Source organism: Thrips palmi, unplaced genomic scaffold, assembly GCF_012932325.1.
Source record: "Thrips palmi isolate BJ-2018 unplaced genomic scaffold, TpBJ-2018v1 HiC_scaffold_7, whole genome shotgun sequence".
Taxonomy (NCBI): domain Eukaryota; kingdom Metazoa; phylum Arthropoda; class Insecta; order Thysanoptera; family Thripidae; genus Thrips; species Thrips palmi.
Genome location: NW_023144634.1, coordinates 10,590,320 through 10,606,532, shown reverse-complemented (window position 1 = coordinate 10,606,532; position 16,213 = coordinate 10,590,320). Strand labels below are relative to the sequence as shown.

General features: G+C 46.0%; 4 protein-coding genes across 4 annotated transcripts in view; 2 read left to right on the top strand and 2 right to left on the bottom strand.

The window, feature by feature from the left end:
- The window catches only part of LOC117652223 (lysine-specific histone demethylase 1A), a 64,125-nt gene extending 62,891 nt beyond the window's left edge, over positions 1-1,234 (bottom strand). The window contains exons 1-4 of the mRNA XM_034396962.1: positions 937-1,234; positions 498-672; positions 284-417; positions 29-190 (exon numbers count right to left, since the gene is read on the bottom strand). Of these exons, the coding sequence (XP_034252853.1) occupies positions 29-190; positions 284-417; positions 498-672; positions 937-1,092 (627 nt within the window). The 5' untranslated portion in view covers positions 1,093-1,234. The remainder of the gene's footprint in view (positions 1-28; positions 191-283; positions 418-497; positions 673-936) is intronic.
- Positions 1,235-1,627: 393 nt separating this feature from the next.
- On the top strand, positions 1,628-2,967 carry LOC117652149 (40S ribosomal protein S13). The gene is made up of 4 exons (XM_034396837.1): positions 1,628-1,780; positions 2,315-2,442; positions 2,521-2,686; positions 2,769-2,967. The coding sequence occupies exons 1-4, from the start codon at positions 1,758-1,760 to the stop codon at positions 2,905-2,907; spliced, it is 456 nt and encodes a 151-aa protein (XP_034252728.1). The 5' UTR covers positions 1,628-1,757; the 3' UTR covers positions 2,908-2,967.
- A 139-nt stretch (positions 2,968-3,106) lies between these two features.
- On the bottom strand, positions 3,107-10,571 carry LOC117652147 (formin-binding protein 4-like). Its single transcript, XM_034396835.1, has 14 exons — positions 10,329-10,571; positions 10,020-10,097; positions 9,775-9,938; positions 9,651-9,699; positions 9,342-9,572; positions 9,139-9,262; positions 7,630-9,044; positions 7,394-7,536; positions 7,165-7,298; positions 4,535-4,818; positions 3,937-4,454; positions 3,617-3,856; positions 3,351-3,521; positions 3,107-3,280 (listed from the first exon to the last, which is right to left on the bottom strand). The coding sequence occupies exons 2-14, from the start codon at positions 10,087-10,089 to the stop codon at positions 3,161-3,163; spliced, it is 3,663 nt and encodes a 1,220-aa protein (XP_034252726.1). The 5' UTR covers positions 10,090-10,097; positions 10,329-10,571; the 3' UTR covers positions 3,107-3,160.
- A 184-nt stretch (positions 10,572-10,755) lies between these two features.
- LOC117652148 (ubiquinone biosynthesis O-methyltransferase, mitochondrial) lies at positions 10,756-12,550 on the top strand. Its single transcript, XM_034396836.1, has 7 exons — positions 10,756-10,947; positions 11,067-11,171; positions 11,264-11,427; positions 11,509-11,635; positions 11,716-11,958; positions 12,048-12,207; positions 12,291-12,550. Exons 3-7 carry the CDS (start codon positions 11,414-11,416, stop codon positions 12,410-12,412), a joined length of 666 nt encoding a protein of 221 aa, XP_034252727.1. The 5' UTR covers positions 10,756-10,947; positions 11,067-11,171; positions 11,264-11,413; the 3' UTR covers positions 12,413-12,550.
- Positions 12,551-16,213: the final 3,663 nt, after the last annotated feature.

The window sequence follows — 16,213 nt, the reverse complement described above, 5'->3', positions numbered from 1 at the left end:
GAGACTCAGCACTTTATAGAAGACTTACTTTCAAGCGTTTAAAAATGCCAAAGTTTATGAAGCCGTGTCTCTCAAGGAAGCTGTGGACGCGCATCACAAATGGGGCATCACTGTTATAAGGAGCCTCCACTTGGGGAAGGGCGTTCTCATAGAGCAACTGCTGCTTTGGGTTGTCCAGCCAGAGTTGCAACTGTAAAAAACAAAAGGAACCCGATTTTAATAAGATAGTGAAAATACACTAATTGAGTATGTACACAGGTGCTGGTCACAGGTAAACACATACCAGTCGATTTCTTATGTGCAAAAAAACTTTTTGTGTTTGAGGTGGGCCTCCAGACACGTCAGGAAAGCAAGCTGCTTCTGTTGCTGTCATTTTGTCAAACGGCAAACGGCTTTGGAAAGCTGCTCCTTCGAGACCTGAGGAATAAATGAGATAAGTGTATGAAAAATCAATTACTGAAGTATAGGAGTCAGGGCAATATTCTATGGCCTCTTACCAGGTAGTGACACACCAGTTGGGTCATCTTGTTCTGAATCCTGTTCTCCATCATCATCCTTTTCAGATTTGACAGTGTTCAAAACTGTGGCGGAGTCTGGGTCCTTCTTCATCGGATCAACCTTGCCTTTATCAGATTTTTCACTTGACGCCTTAGAATCAGTATCTTCACTGGACTGCAATTTTAAAATAGCAAGTTAAAACAGATTCAGGTGTGTTGTGACTGTCATGAGAATTCCATAGCACATTCAAACATAAACATAACAAAAGGATAGCAAGGTAAAACTTGACATGCAAAACAGACTGCTCCAGTCATGTGAAATACAGCAGGTTAAGATAACTTCACAAAGGCAAATTCAACGAGAGTATTCAACACATGATCATGCCACTTTTGAGACGAAGTCTCTGTCATAAGACGCCTGAAGACGCCTGAAACTTACTTTGCCCTTTTTGCGACGGGTGGTCCGCCTACTGTCGTCCTGCCCATCACCGGCATCGCTGGCCCCACTATCATTCGCAGAGCACGGTCTTTTCGTCTCAGCGGCCTCCAAGGCTTCGATTTCCCGCTTGTCAGTCTTGTTCTGGCTTGAATTCATGGCGCAGAGCTTGATTCTTCGAGAATTGGTCAATTCACCAATGTCCAGATCACTGCACAAAGTTGAGTTGAGGTTGGGCAAGTTTGTTTACGGCCCAGCGCAATTTTTCTTTGCTGTTGTTGTCGCTTATGAAAAATCAAAATCTTGGGACAATCGTTACCACAATGCGCAAGAAGCACCAGATATTTTTTCATCCAAGTAATTCAAGCCCGCTCGTAAAAATGCCATAAAAAATATTTTAACGAGTAAAAAATCAATCCTCTCCTTAAATAGCATTTAATACTGGTAAATATCTGCCAAGGAAAAACATTTTTAGTTTTTGACGTTGGCAAAGCACCTGAAAAACAAGAACATATGGGTATCTTCCTAAATCACGCAAGCGCATCTCTGCCTTTAAATGTATTTTTCATTTTTGAAAATAACATAGCGAAAGATTTGTCTCGTTCGTTTGCTAGAAAATCAAGCAGTGAAAATTGGTAACAAGTATTGACTGAAATTATTTAAATGTGGCGTGTGAAACCATTTCTGAACCAACATAGACCTTTTCTGACCACTGAAGTAAGAAGAACACGGAAAAGAAGTTGAGGACGGTTTCCGGTTCGGCCATTCCAGTTTCCTTTTCGCAGTTGTGTCTCCGTGCGTTGGTGTACTTTTATACATTCGCCATGGGTCGTATGCACGCACCTGGGTAATTAATTATCTAAATAATTTCTTTTTCGCCGTTACGAGAGGAATTTTTAGGCCTATAAATTGCTACTTCTCTAGACTTAGCTCCTGAAGTACTGTTCAGTAAATACATTTGTTTATGCATGTCCACCGCGTGGCATTGCTTCTTCCCGTGTGTGTGATGTTTAAATCCTGTTAAGATCGCCGAGTACTCAATTAATCTCAATGTCTTGTTGTCAGTAAACTCATACGACCGCTTAAATACCATCTCCGTACTTGAGCAAGTCCTCGCAACAAGTCCCCGCCGGCATTGTACCTAGCGGTTTGGTTAGGTTATGCACAGACTTCATTGTACTGTTGTTTGGCTTCGTTTACACTCGTCATTTACTGCCGCACTTTCGTGCTATTGCTCTTCTATTCAATCTTCCCGAGGACGTCTAAATTTTTTGAACGACTATTTTGCTTGTTTAATCGCGATTGTGTACTTCCGAAACCCCCTAAATTAGTTGTTGTCAATTGTCACACTTTTCTGATTGTATCTCCTCTTTCCTTGCAGTAAGGGTATCTCCCAGAGTGCCCTGCCCTACCGCCGCACAGTCCCCACCTGGCTCAAGCTTACCTCCGATGATGTTAAGGACCAGATCCAGAAGCTTGCCAAGAAGGGTCTTACCCCATCACAGATTGGTATGTCAAGTCTCCTTACTGTTACGCTGTTGTGAAGTATTTGTATCTGTTCTTGTGCTAACCTAACTATTGCTACAGGTGTCATTCTCCGAGACTCCCATGGTGTGGCTCAGGTTAGATTTGTCACTGGCACTAAGATTCTCAGAATCATGAAGGCTATGGGAACCGCTCCTGATCTTCGTGAGGACCTTTACTACCTTATCAAGAAGGCTGTTGCCATCCGCAAGCATCTTGAGAGGAACAGGCAAGTGTTTTTCTTCATCATTTTTTGATTGTGTGTTATTTGTGCGCTTGTATATTTATTTGTGTTGTTCCTTTGATTACAGGAAGGACAAGGACTCCAAATTCCGTCTGATTCTCGTCGAATCAAGGATCCACAGGCTGGCCCGGTATTACAAGAAGAAGGGTATCCTCCCCCCCAACTGGAAATATGAATCTAGCACAGCTTCCGCGTTAGTGGCGTAAATTGGACTTTACTCTTACATGTATAATTTTACTTTGTTTTGATTAAAGTGTCCAATTTCATTCAAGTCTCTTTCAAATGAAACCCTTCTTCCTTTAGTAGTTATTCCTCTGCCCAGTAGGGTGTAAAATGCATGAAGAGATCTAATTGCACATTTAGTTCAAAAAAGATCAGTACTGGTCATAAATAATTGCTCTGTCATTAATGATGAAATTAACTAACAATTTATTGACAACTTGTACACATTTACACTTATTACTCGACAGCCTCCTCATCTTCATAATCCTTCCAGACCTCTTGTTGAACTTGCTGCCATTTAGCTACAAGATTTGAAACCCCCTTTTTCTTCAGTGTTAGTCCTGGAGTGAGTTTTGTCTGAAATAAGAATATTTTATTACTGACTGGTCATACACTCAAATGTGGCAACCAAAAAAAGAAAACTGACCTTTTTCTTCTTTTTAGTCAATGCACCCTCTGAGTCTTGAATTGAGCTTTGACTTTTTAAGGGCGCTTCAGGGAGTGGTTGTTTGGGGACCTCTTCTACTGTTGGATTCAGGACAGGTGCTGGAGGTACGGGTGGTGTTGAAGTCTTGACTCTTGAATGCTCAGCAGCATCCTGAGAAGAGAGTAAACCATCATTTACAACGCTGGGTTAACACAAGACAAAATTTAAAAGGAACTTGGGTCTTTGACAGATCAAAAAACACATACCTGAGATGTATCATCCTCTGTAGCATCTCTTGAGTTTGAATCCATCGAGGCAAGGTCAGAATAAAATGAACTGAGTTCAGACATAAGCGCTTCCTTTTTGCGATGAGGCATGTGCACTGGGGGATGACTTGGAGGCTGCGGTGCTGGTCCAGTGTAGGCCAAAGGGGGTGCAGCCACACTGGTGACAGGCATGGGGCCCGCAGGACCAGCATAGACACCCATGTACCCCATGTAATCCACCTGAGGGCAGAAATGAGATGAGTTAAACTGCACAACTACCTAGGCCTTTGGTACCGTGAAGGAAAAAGAGTGAGGCTTACAGCAGTTGCATGGTTGAAAGAAGCCAGCATGGCCTCCGTTGGGGGAGGGGCGACATAGGAGCCAGACACAGCGACGCCGCCAGTGTACTGCATGGCCATGCCGGGGACGCCGGACAGCACGGGCACCCCGAGGACGGAGCCGGGGTGCAGCGACTGCATGGGGTTGAGCACGCCCATGTGGTCCATGTGCTCCAGGTGGTCCATGTGGGGGGCGAGGTCTGCAGACACGGGGAGGGCCAGGGGGGTGGGGGGCATGGCGGGGCGCACTGCGATAAAGGGCACGTCGGGGCTGTCCACCCCCGGGGGCAGGGGCTCACCGTGCTCCAAGACCCGCGAGGCGGCCGGCGTCGCGGGGGGCGGCGTGCCCGGCGGGGGTGTGCCCGGAGGGGGCGGCGGGGGTGTTTCCGGGGGCGGCGGAGGGGGAGGAGGAGTCGACGGCAGCGGGGGTGGTGGAGTGGATGGCAGGGGCGGGCAGACGGGAGGGGCTGACGGATGCTCAGGGATGTCGTTCGAATCGGCTGGAGAGGAGCAGAAACAGGAGAAATAAGCGAACGTCTAAAGAGGCAAATGATTGAGATTCGTTACAAAGAGAACTCACCACTTTCATCTTCAGTCTTTGACCTCTTACATGGGGGTGCTTCAAGTGGGGGACTACAAGGTCGTGGAGGGATTCCTATCTCAGCTTCTTCCTCCGGAGGTGGAGTGGTGCACAGCTCCATGGCATCTTCATCATCTGGTGGTGGTGTTGCCACTCTGGACTGCGGCTTAGCATTTGATGGTTCGGGCTCTTCAGGCTTGGAATGCCCATCCTCCGGTACAAGAGGATAATCCCACTGGGTGTCTTTGGTGGCCAGGTTGCAGTAAAAATACCGCTTGTACTCCCTGCACATCCACCAATTGGCAGATAGACAGAAAAAGAAAACAAGAATTGAAAAAGAAGCTTGGGTTCAGAAAAACCAGTAGCACAAAACTTTGTGCTGAGGTTAAATGTAAAAGTCTTAAAAGTATATATAGGTTAGCTGATTCACTTAGCAGAAATACTTATTACTTCAAATAAAATATGGCAAAAAAAAGGTACCAAGTGTTGGAGCATTGAACAGGTGACATCAAGAAATCAAACCATCAATCACACTAAGCATTTTTTTTTTTTTTTTAAATTAAGGAATTTGCACAAAACAAAACTGAAATCATGCTTGTGAACTGATAAGGGGGAAGTCCTAAATTTATCTGATAGATAACTTATTTACGATGGATTTAGCTTGAAATTCCCCATTAACGTTTCTCATAACTCAAAATTTAGCCAAAATCTAGATAAGGCTGTTTGATAAATTATCAGTAAACGAAAACAAATAGAAAACAAAGGACAAATTTGGGGATGGGAAAGGTGCATCTTCACACACCACTAAAGTGAAGCATACCACAAAAATCATAACTTTTGGTCCATCTGTTAAATAAAAGCAATTAAAAAGATACCAAAGCAATATGCAAGAGAAGGCTATTGGAAGAAAGACACATTTAAAAATATCAAGATTATTTCTTTACTTTGGTTTGTAGCTTTCAAAACTTTACCAAGCGTCATAAATCACCAAGATTGGAACTTGATGAAGGGTCAGTTTAAAATTTAGGCTAAACTATAAGTCAAAACCAAACAATGCCACTAATGAAACATAAACTGAAGACTTATATGGATCATATTTTCCCTTCTTCTATAGACACATATACACCTGCGCTTCACAAGTTTTTATTTTTTAATGTCCAAGCACATGGATTACTATCCAAGGCTTTGCCAAGGACTCACAAAATTATCAAAACAGAAAGATAGTCAGATGAAAGCGCCGACAAGCAAGAAAGTGCTGACTGATGAAGTTCAACACACAGCACAGCCCAGGTAGTGGGTGCCCCATGTTGTACCTGTTCAACAGATCAAAGCATAAATCTCGAAATGGCACAGTTGAGCACCCTTGGTGTCTCCATGAGTAAGATAAGACATGGACTGCAAAAAAATGTTTTTTCCAGCAAGCTAAAATTTTCAGACTGAAGTGTGTCTTCAACAATGAAATTGAGAACCAGATGCACACTTTTCATGACCAGTAACATGAAACTCCTCTAGGTTCCTAATAATCTGATTCACAGAACAAACAAAAAAAAATGAAATCTATGAGGCATTTTTTCCCCCAATTAACAATAAGAGAACCCTTAGCTATCTTGAGTGTGTATTCGAAACAAAAAAAAGGCCATACAGTTTGCCAGATAAAAGATAATTTACCTAGTATTACAATAATAGCTAGTAATTTAGAGGCATCTTAATCAACATCAATGAAACAGGGCTACACTCCACCACCACTTACTAACTTACAACCCAAAAATAAAAAATCAAGAAAGCAAAGCTTAGTAAGAAACACATCATAAACTTTCAGCATGGTGTTATGCAGCAGTATAATGTAACTTACAAACAATACATTGGCACGTATTAGAGCATTTAGAAATACAAAGTGGCAAGATAGACTTTTAATAACAATGATTTCTGAATGTGGCTTGCTGTTAGTTTATAAAGCACACTAATTACCTTAAATAAAGTGCATTTGCCAGCATAATATGTCTTTCTTTCTTTCACAAGCAATCTCATAACTGTACAAATCCTTTGCCAGAGAAAAAGCATAGAAACATTTACATTAAATTGATAGCAAAATAATCTTCAGGATTTGAATATTTCATGGTGGTAATAGCAGCAGGCTTGTTCTTCTTGGAGAGGGTAAACAGATGACCTGCCAATATGTTGTACCATTTAGGAACACAGGTCCTATAGGTAATGCAGTGCAGAGCTGAGAGACTCTTGCCTCAAACATGAGACCATTACTAAAATTAATTGTACTAAATTGATAGCTATTAACAAACATAAGATAAGCTAAGACCTTCACAAATTGAAATACTTCTTAAAGTTTCAGGTGTTTGGTTTAATTAGGTTGATGTTTGAAGCATGACTTCCCAACTCTAGCACTGCCTAGTTCTATACTCACAGCCATTGGTCACAGCCATTGGTCATAGGTAGACTGCAATTCCTCCTCATGAGAGGCAGGTACTTGAGGCGAGCAGGGTCCGAAGTTATCTTGAATGGCTCCCACAAGTTACCTTCTCACTCTGACAGGACTAGTAGGATGTGAGGGAGAAACTAGCGCTGGTTGGTTGGGTTAATGGCACAGAAATGTTCATGTGACAGCAATATCGTACCTATCCCATTGCACGGCCCAGCCCTGAGGAGCAGCAGCGCGTTCCAATTGGACCAGTTCAGCCCCCGTGCTCTGCAGCCAGCGTTGAAGAAAGGCATTGGTAAGAGCTCCAGCATTCCACGCTGACACCAAGGTCTAGAAGGTAAATAGGAGAAAGAAAGAGGGGGGCCAGAAATCAATTAAGTGATTTGAAATATTATTCAATATACACAATAATGATACACCCGAACCTCAATCTGAATGGCCATAGCTTGCACGGGGGACACTGGTTCCTTGCCCTCACTGAGAAACTGGAGCTTTGCTTTCACAAGCTGAGCCAAAGATGACAAACTGCGATGAAGCTCTCCATCTTCCCGAGATTTGCTAGTTGTGTCTGCAAATATTAAAGAAACAAATATTTTAACAAATATTCACAATTAGCTTCAAGAGATTAAATTGCACTCTAAACAAAGTTGAGGAGACTTACTTTTTGAGTTGAGATCCTTCCCACTCTCCCTCACATTTGTACTGTCATCTTGTTGCTTATTTATGGTTTCTGCCTTAATAAATTGAATTTTTGATTTCTTGGGTTTATTAGTGTTAGAAGATGTATTAGAAGGAATTGGCTCTTCTTCATCACAGGGCACAACTGGAAAACCAAACCCTCGCCTATCATTGGCAGTAGGGTCACTTGCATATGTGGAAGTGCTAGACCAAACAGTTGTGTAACTAGTAGTCCCAGAGGAGACTTCACTTGTCCCTTTTGCTAAAAGTGTAGATTTAGAATTCTCTTCATTGGAAACATTGGTTGAATTACTTGTGCTGGGTAATGGTTGAGGGAGGATTGCTCCAATGTCAAGCCTCTTTCTACGTTTCTGGCCAACACCAGCATCAAGAACTAATGCTGGCTTTGATGTACTATCAGAATTGGCTTTAGAAGTTGAAGAGTCTGCACCAAGAGTAAATTTCGGAACAGTCTTCACATCTTCTTTGGAACTTTCTTCATGGCCCAAGATGGGAAACAAAGACTTCTCCTTGGAAGGCTTTTCTACCTTGGCAGAGTGCACCGATGTATCTGAGTCTGCTGCATCATCTTGATCAGAATCATCACCATAACCAGCAATCAAGGCAAATGAAGAAGGTTTTTGCTCCTTTTTACTAGACTTTTCACTGCCATTAACAAGTTTGTCTGCTTGGATTTTCTGCACTTCTCTTTGAATTCTGTGCTCTGCTGCTTTCAATGACGATAGAAAATTAACATCTTGTTTATGATCTGGGGGTTGTTCCATCTCAATCATAGCAATTATGTTGTCAGCTGAATTTATGGAAGACTTTGTTGAAGAACTTAGTAAATCTTTTATGTCAGCAGGTACACTGCCACCTAAGTCTTTTAAAATCTGTACTTGTTTACTTAGTTTGCTTAAAAGAGATTTCTCAGAAAGGTGCTCATTGTCACCATCATGAAGTCTTGTTCTATTTTTCAAAGTCAAGCGATCATTGGGACTACCACTTCTACTTCTGTCCAATGATTTTCGCACTGGGACCCTTTCCCTTGTGCCTACAATTACATCAGACTCTGTTTTGAGCCGTCTTAGTTTCTGGATAACTACTTTGGATTCTACTTCATTGTCTTCTGTTGATCCATTTCGACTCCCAGATCTGATTTTACTGGGAGCTGTGACTGGCAAATTTGAGGGTAATTGTGGACCAAACATAACATTAGGTAGAGGCCCTGGTTTTGGTGGTTTTACAGATTTACGTGAGCTTGCTGGAGCTTTTGTTTGCGGTCCAGCAGTTTCTTTGACTTTCTTCTTGTCTTCAACAGCATGATTCCCACTAACAGGAGGTTCATCCTCATCTTCACTCTCTTCATCAACCCATGATGTAATCATTTCAATTTTTCTGTAGGAGTGGAGAAAGATAGAATATTATTAACAGCATAATAGAGGCTAAAATGGCATTAAAAGACTTAAAAAAAAAAAAACACCACACTTACTCATCATCTGATTCACTAGATGGTGGTCTGTTTGGTACTCGCTTCTGCTTTTTACCTTTAGTAGACTGTGGAAGAATTGGTGGTGGAGTACTCTTGGGTGGTTTCTTAAGAGTCTGTACGGCTGCTGCAGAGATAGATAGATATTTTTAAACATCACAGGATAAGAGAAAGAGCATGTTACTTTTGATTAAACTTTGTCTTACTTGGAATTCTCTTTTGAGGGTACTCAGGAGTTATACCTAGAGCTGCCTGCTCAACAGCCCATTGAGCTTGTTGAGCTTGCGCCTTGACTTTGGCTTGTGTCTGGGCAATTTTAGCTGTCAGAGTTGCTTGATAGGCAACTAGTTCTGGAGGTGGTTCCCATGTCACCTCATTGGTGTTCATATTCCAATAATATGGATATCCAGTATCTTTGTCATGGCATTCCTGCCAAGCTGAATCAATGCACAAAGCAATATTAAAACTAATTCTAAATTCATCTTGTCCACAGGAGTGACAGATCAACAACTTACCACAAGTAATGCTGCTTACATCTTCATTGGTTTTGGTTGATTCAACCTCCTTAACAATAAACAAATTATAAGTGCAATTTACCATAGAACTAAAACCAAAAATATTTGAGAAATTTTGACCAACCTTCATGAACTCCTCTACTTTTGCATCAAGTGTATTTTTATTCTTTGAATTATCATCATCTTCATCAGATTCAGATGCATAACTCCCAACAAGCTTTGACAAAGGATTGGAAGAACTATCACCAGACCCATTTACATTGCGTTGAGCAATATTTGAATATTTATCTGAAAAGCGAAACAAAAACCCATAAATAAATAGACTGATAATATTCTACGTCAAAATTACTGAAATTAAAAGATTTATACTTTTCCACGATGAAGACGAATGGTCCATATCCAAAACTTGTCTCCGAGTCGATCCATCACGACGCTTCATTGTGACTCCTACAAAAAAAAATAATGGAAAATATAATCACAGTTAAATGATAAAGGGCCAGTTCATGTTAAAAACAACAAGCACGGCAGATTGGTTAGGTTGCATGTCTTCTGGAATTTAGAATGGATGTTCCTTAGAATATGTTAAGACAAAACTTAACAATGAAATTTCAATATAAAAGTACCATAATGTTTTGAGATTAGTGTTTACCAATAAACACCGATCAGACAGCTTTTTACCTTGTGTATTGTGTGGATTTACATGCAGGTGTATTCAATCCGAGGCAAGCCCCGAAGCAGCCACAGACGATCACTAATCTCCAGGATAATCCAAAATAAATAGAAATATCCGGAGCAAAACCACAATTTGCTCCAACTAGAGATAGTTTCAATATGTGGTCTTAAAAAAATTAAGAACATACAAATAAAAACGCCATGTTGTTCTTGAAGAAAACAACGGCCATTTTGTTATTATTGTTTGCCAAGCATTGTGACCAGCGTGCGCACAATAAAATGTGGGATTCGGATGCACATTTCGAACATCAATCGTATTTTCTTACTGGGGAATTTTCATTTCAGATTTGAACCCAACCAATTTTAACGTACTGTATTAGTTTTCTGTTGAATGACGATTTGTGGACATGCTTTCTGTGCGGTAAACTTAGCACCGTTGGGTTGTTCCGGTAGAAAGCCGCTTCTTTTCTTCTGCTAGTTTGTTTAGGTGCTGAAAAGACATTTTATTCTAAGAAGTCGGCAGTAAAGACGTAGATTTCAAAAGTATTTTACCCTCACTATGTTCTTGAGGTGAAGAATTTCATATGGTTCATTCTTCTTGCGTAGGTGACAGCAGTGTTTCTTTGTGAGTGTACATTGTAAGACTTAACCTTACCACTTTGCTTTTTCCTTGTAAGCGGTTCATTTACAGAAGAAATATGTAATTTTAGTGGTCAATTTCTTAATGTATTTTTTTGCATCCAGGTGACTCTGAAAGTTGGGACCTTCGTTTTTCAAAATGTCTGTCTGTACTCTGGTGACATCAAGTACAGCCAATCTTAAAAGTGTTCTTTTCAGTCAATGTAACAGGTATTTAATTATTTTTTTTTAACATTAGTTTAACAAGCTTTACAGGTAACTGTGGTTTCATTCTTTTTAAAAAAAATACAATTTTGTTACAGACCATTAACTTTAGGTTTGCTGAAAGTTCATCTGTCTTCAGACGCAATCAACGTTCACAGACAACTGTTGATCCGGCAGCTGTTAGTCATCATGGTAAACTCGCAGATGATTGGTGGGACAGATCAGGATTTTTGAAAGCACTACATTCCATGAATTCCCTTAGGTGAGCATCTTCAGTGTTACTGGATATTTTGAATTCTGTGTTCATTTTAATGAGCTTTTTTTTTCTACTTTTTTTACCCAGAGTCCCCCTGATTCGAGATGGATTGTTCCAGACAGGTGCTGCTGATTCACATAAGAAAAACACTCCAAGACCTCTTGAGGGTCTTCAAATTGTTGATGTTGGATGCGGAGGAGGATTACTTTCTGAGGTATGTATTTCTTCTTTGTATTGAGTGCTTAAGTTACCTTATTGTTTCCTCTGTCTTACCATTGTGTTGCACATGAACAGCCTCTCGCCAGACTAGGCGCGTCAGTAACTGGCATTGATGCAAGCGCTGATTTGATTGAAGTGGCACAGCGCCATGCAAAATTGGATCCAGCCTTGGGTAGTCGACTTAATTATATTCATACGGCTGCAGAAACACATGTCTGTGAAGCGCCTGAAAAGTACGACGCTGTTGTGTCATCAGAAGTCATTGAACATATTCATGACAAAAACTTTTTTCTCGAGCAATGTGTCAAACTATTAAAGGTTCTTGTCTAATTTTTATGATGTATTCATTCATTTAAAATTGTCATTTACTCTAAGCTTACAGGTTTTTTATCTTTTTTGTTCTTTAGCCTAAGGGTTCTATCTTTCTTACAACTTTGAATCGCACAACGGAGTCATGGCTAGGTGGAATTGTCGCAGCAGAGCATTTGCTGAACCTAGTTCCCAAGGGCACTCACCAATGGGAGTTGTTTATTCAACCTGTAGAGCTTCAAGACATTCTTGAAAAATGTGAGTATGATGTTTTGTTGAGTTTTTGTTTCTTGCAAGGTAACTGAATATTTACAGTGTTGATGTTTTTATTTATCTTTAAGGTGGATGCTCAACCAAGCTTATCCATGGGATGTGCTACAACCCCTTAACTGATGAGTGGAAGTGGTCTAAGAATGTCAAAATTAATTATGCGCTTCACGCTGTGAAGGCAGAATCAAATTAACTAGTTGTATTATTACATTGTCATCTCTGATCTTGTTTAAAGTATGATATAGACTGTAAAATTTTGAGGCAAGGATTCTTTGTAATTACTATATAAATTTGTTGATTGGTTGCTGCAACCAAGCAACTCTTCCCTGCAGTGCGTCTTTTCAAGTTTCCCTTTTCCTACAATGTGTAGGACTTAGTGATACGTTCCTCCAAGTGGGCAGGCTGAGGTTGGCAACCCTTTTGTACTGGTACACACATCACATTGACACGGCATGACTTTTTAAACTGGTAAGATGGTGAATCCTGTGAAATAGTGTCCCATTTTCACCCCCTGTCCGTCCCATCCCTGACGGACTAATGAAGACGCGAAGCCATTCCATCTCCATCCTCATCGGGCGGCACTCGTCTCCGTTTCGGTGACAAATCGCGTCTCGCCCGTACCCGCGATGTGCTGATGGGGTGGAGCCGCCACGAAATTGGATCTCGGCGGCGGAAAATTGTGCCACCCCATTTAGAGTGGGAGCAAGCCCGACCAGCCCGGCAAGCAAGGCCGTCCCACAGTGCTGTGATTGATGGCTGGCTCGGCGTGACACGCCCGTCACGGCGCGTCAAGGCTCGTCACGGCCCGTCACGTGGCACGCCGTGCCGCGGTCCGCGGTGCGCCTAGGCCCAGCGCCTGTGACCCGACAGATAGGCAACACGCCTCGCTAGGCCGCACGACGCGCTGCCTATCTGCCAGCAGACAGGCGCGGAGCGCGGACAGGCGGGGCTGCGGAGCGCGGACAGGCGGACTCAGGCGGAGCGGGCGGCTTCATCCCCTCCCCCTCCTTGAGGTCCCCATCCTCTCGGCCGCCTCGGTCACGGGCGCCAAATCGGCGAGATAATTGGAGTGCACTGCCGAGCGACTCCGGGGAGTCGTTTGGCCGTTCTGTCTCCCTCGCACCTTGACGGGACGGAGCGTGAGTGCGAGAGAGGCAGGGCGACGAAAAGAGCCCTCCGCCGTGGAGCCCCTCCGGAATATAGCGTCTGCAAACAGCGGAGCTGCCGCCTTCCTCTCAGGCAGGAAGAAGGCTTTTCATGTTCCCAGACTTGTCTCTCCGGGGCCTCTCATCTTCATCCGCTTTGCCGCGGCACCTCCCGGCACCTCCCGGCGCTATTCCACCCCTCGCTCTGTCGCTCCGCTGTTGCGAAAAGTGCTCGTTTTTTCGTTTGTCTGCTGCATTCCTTGGAGCTCTCGCCCCTCCCCCTCACATACCTCGGTGCCCCGACCGGCGCCTGCCTCTTGCTTTTTATTCCTCCGGTTCCTTCCCCCCTGAGGGCTGATTCCGAGTGCCCTCCGTCTCTCTCGCACTCCCGCGGAGCGCCCCGCGGGCCTGCGGGTGCGAGGGAGACAGAGCGACGGCGGCGGCAGTCTCCGGAATGAGCCTCCCCTCTATTCCTGCCTCCGACTGCCCCGCTGGGCCGCTGGCTGTCGTCATTTTTGGCCCGGCGTGGCTCCGCTTGCTCTGCTCGGCTCCCCCGCTTCTCGTTTCGCCTCAGGCGCCCCCCACCCTCCCCGCGGCTCCAGCGGGTTATGTAAGCCTGTTACTCGGAGAGAGGGCGTCACTCGCCACCTGGATGGGCCCGGCTGGGCTGCCAGGCTGCCAGGCCACTCGGCAGTCCTGTTACCTCATCCTGAGTCCTCGCTGCGTCTCCCTCCCACTCACCAAGCCCTCCGAGTGGGTGCGAGGGAAACAGAGCGAATCAGTCTAGTGCAAGCTGGATCCCTAGCGATGGTTCCGCCACGCTGTCTCTCTCGCACCCCCATGAAACGCCCCGCGCGTGCGAAGGAGACAGCTGAGAGTCCTTCTCAAAAGTAGCCGGCAGCTCCCTGGCCCTGGCCCTCAGAAGGGCGCCCTGTCCAATGTTTTCCTCGGTGTTCCGCCGGGCTGCCCTTAGCGGGCTGCTTGGAGGCTTGTACCGCTTGTCCCGTGCTCGTCCGTGCCTCCCCCGGCTTCTCCGTCTTCGTCGCACTGCTGTCTTTGTCCGGCGCCTCCACCGCACTACCGCCAGCCCTTGCGCCAGCCCGCCTGGCTGGAGTGAGTGTGTGTGAGTGGAGCGAGTCCCGGGGGATTTATGGCCGGGACGGGGCCGCTTAGCCGTGTAGGACCTCACGGACCCCCAAAGGACCCCCAGGGCCCCCAGGACCCCCGGGTCGGAATCACCGCGTTGTTTCGCTCGCTTTCCGCCACTACGACTGGCTGTACTTTCCGGAGGGGCGGGGTCAGCCGGCGCTCTGAGAGAGCGAAAGAGAGAGAGAGAGAGAATGGTGTGCGATTGTGAGAGTTGTGTGTGTGTGTTGCCCGTATGTGGTCGGAGTGCGAAACAACCGCTTGTCCGACTTAATGTCCTGTTCGATACAGGATTCTCTGCGGCCGGGACACGCCGAGCGGGGATTTCGGCCAATCCCTTCACTGCGACCGCAGGGCCGGCCCTTTCGGCCAGCCCTTTTGGTCCGGCCTGCCCGCGCCACTGCTAAAGAGCTCTTTAGCCCGCCTTTGACCGCCCTTCGCCGTTATGGTTCGGACGGCGGCGGCACCCTTCGACAAAGCCCAGCCCGCAGGTCTTTTGTCGCCCTCCTTCCCTCCCCCTGCAGTGGCCTGGCCCCACTTAGTCGCGCCGAATAGAAGGGCCGGCCGACTCGGGTACTCGGAAATCCTACGAGCCCCCAACGAGTACGTCGTGCAGCTCTTCCATTTAAAAAAATAAATCGTGTTGGGTCTCTTTAAACTGGAATGTTGTACACGCGAAAAACATGTCAACAAGCTACAAAAATCTTTATTTTTTTACCCCTTTTTCACGCAAAAAAGTATTTAAATTTTTTTTTCATAAAACAGTCTTTTGGGAGTAGCAACCGGACACATTTTCGGCGTGTTTTTCGTTTTTAGCAGTGTAGCCACTGCTGACGGCGCATGGGGCCGGAAAGGCGCTGGGACACCTCAGAGGGGGCGGGGGTGGGGGTGGGGGGTCGCCTTGGCTCCAAGCTGGCTGGTAGGGCCAAGCCAGGGCCAAGGCAGGGCCGCGCGGAGGGGCAGGGGCGGGCAGGGGCGACCGCGGGGCCCCGTCAGGGCACGGCGTGGAACTCTCGTAGTAAATTCGAGTACAACCGCGTAGTAGAACGGTGGCGCGAGTGGGCGCGAGGCGGATCAGGGGGAGGGGAAAGAGGGGGGGGGGGGCGACGGCCGCCTGGAAGGGGCTCCGCGGCGGGGGGCTGCGGGGGGCGCGGTGGAGCAGAAAATCAATACGGCCCGGGTGGGGCCTCTGCGAGCCTCTGGAAGCTGCAGCTGTCGGTCCCCCCGCCCCCCTCCAAGGAGCAGGGGGGTTGGCCAGGGCGGCCGCGGCGGCCAGCGCCAGGTAGCTTCGTCTGCTTCTTGGACGTCCCCAAACTGCAGCAGCGGCAGCAGCCCGGACCTTTATCGAATTGAGAGTGAGACTGCACCCCGGCCCCCGGCGACGGGCGGACTTTTGGCGGCGGCCGCAGCGCATGGGCGGTCTGGACTTGAAGCGCGACAATTAGCGTGGCGCGTAATTTGTCCTATTCCTCCGTTCCTGAAACTAGCGGACGGACGACCCCCCGTCTTCGGCTGCGTTGTCCGCGGGGCGCCACACTGTTGCGAAGCAAGCCTCCCGCAACGCCTGCACCCCGTGAGGTAGGCAACCGGCCGCACTGTTGCGGGGCTGCCTACCCCAAGGGGGCCCTACCCCACGGGGGCCCTGGCTGGCGCACCACCCTGCGGCCTGCCCCTCGGGTGGGGCGGCCAGGGACGCCGAGCCG

Excerpts from the sequence above, each read along its gene's own strand:
- LOC117652149 (XM_034396837.1), top strand. The coding sequence starts at position 1,758 with ATGGGTCGTATGCACGCACCTGG. Across the intron at positions 2,443-2,520 it reads TCTTACCCCATCACAGATTG|GTGTCATTCTCCGAGACTCC; the intron begins GTATGTCAAGTC and ends CTATTGCTACAG. Across the intron at positions 2,687-2,768 it reads AAGCATCTTGAGAGGAACAG|GAAGGACAAGGACTCCAAAT; the intron begins GCAAGTGTTTTT and ends CTTTGATTACAG.
- LOC117652147 (XM_034396835.1), bottom strand. The coding sequence starts at position 10,089 with ATGAAGCGTCGTGATGGATCGACTCGGAGACAAGTTTTGGATATGGAC. Across the intron at positions 9,263-9,341 it reads CCCTCAAAAGAGAATTCCAA|CAGCCGTACAGACTCTTAAG; the intron begins GTAAGACAAAGT and ends CTATCTCTGCAG. Across the intron at positions 7,299-7,393 it reads CTATGGCCATTCAGATTGAG|ACCTTGGTGTCAGCGTGGAA; the intron begins GTTCGGGTGTAT and ends TTTACCTTCTAG.
- LOC117652148 (XM_034396836.1), top strand. Across the intron at positions 11,636-11,715 it reads GAGGAGGATTACTTTCTGAG|CCTCTCGCCAGACTAGGCGC; the intron begins GTATGTATTTCT and ends GCACATGAACAG. Across the intron at positions 12,208-12,290 it reads TCAAGACATTCTTGAAAAAT|GTGGATGCTCAACCAAGCTT; the intron begins GTGAGTATGATG and ends TTTATCTTTAAG.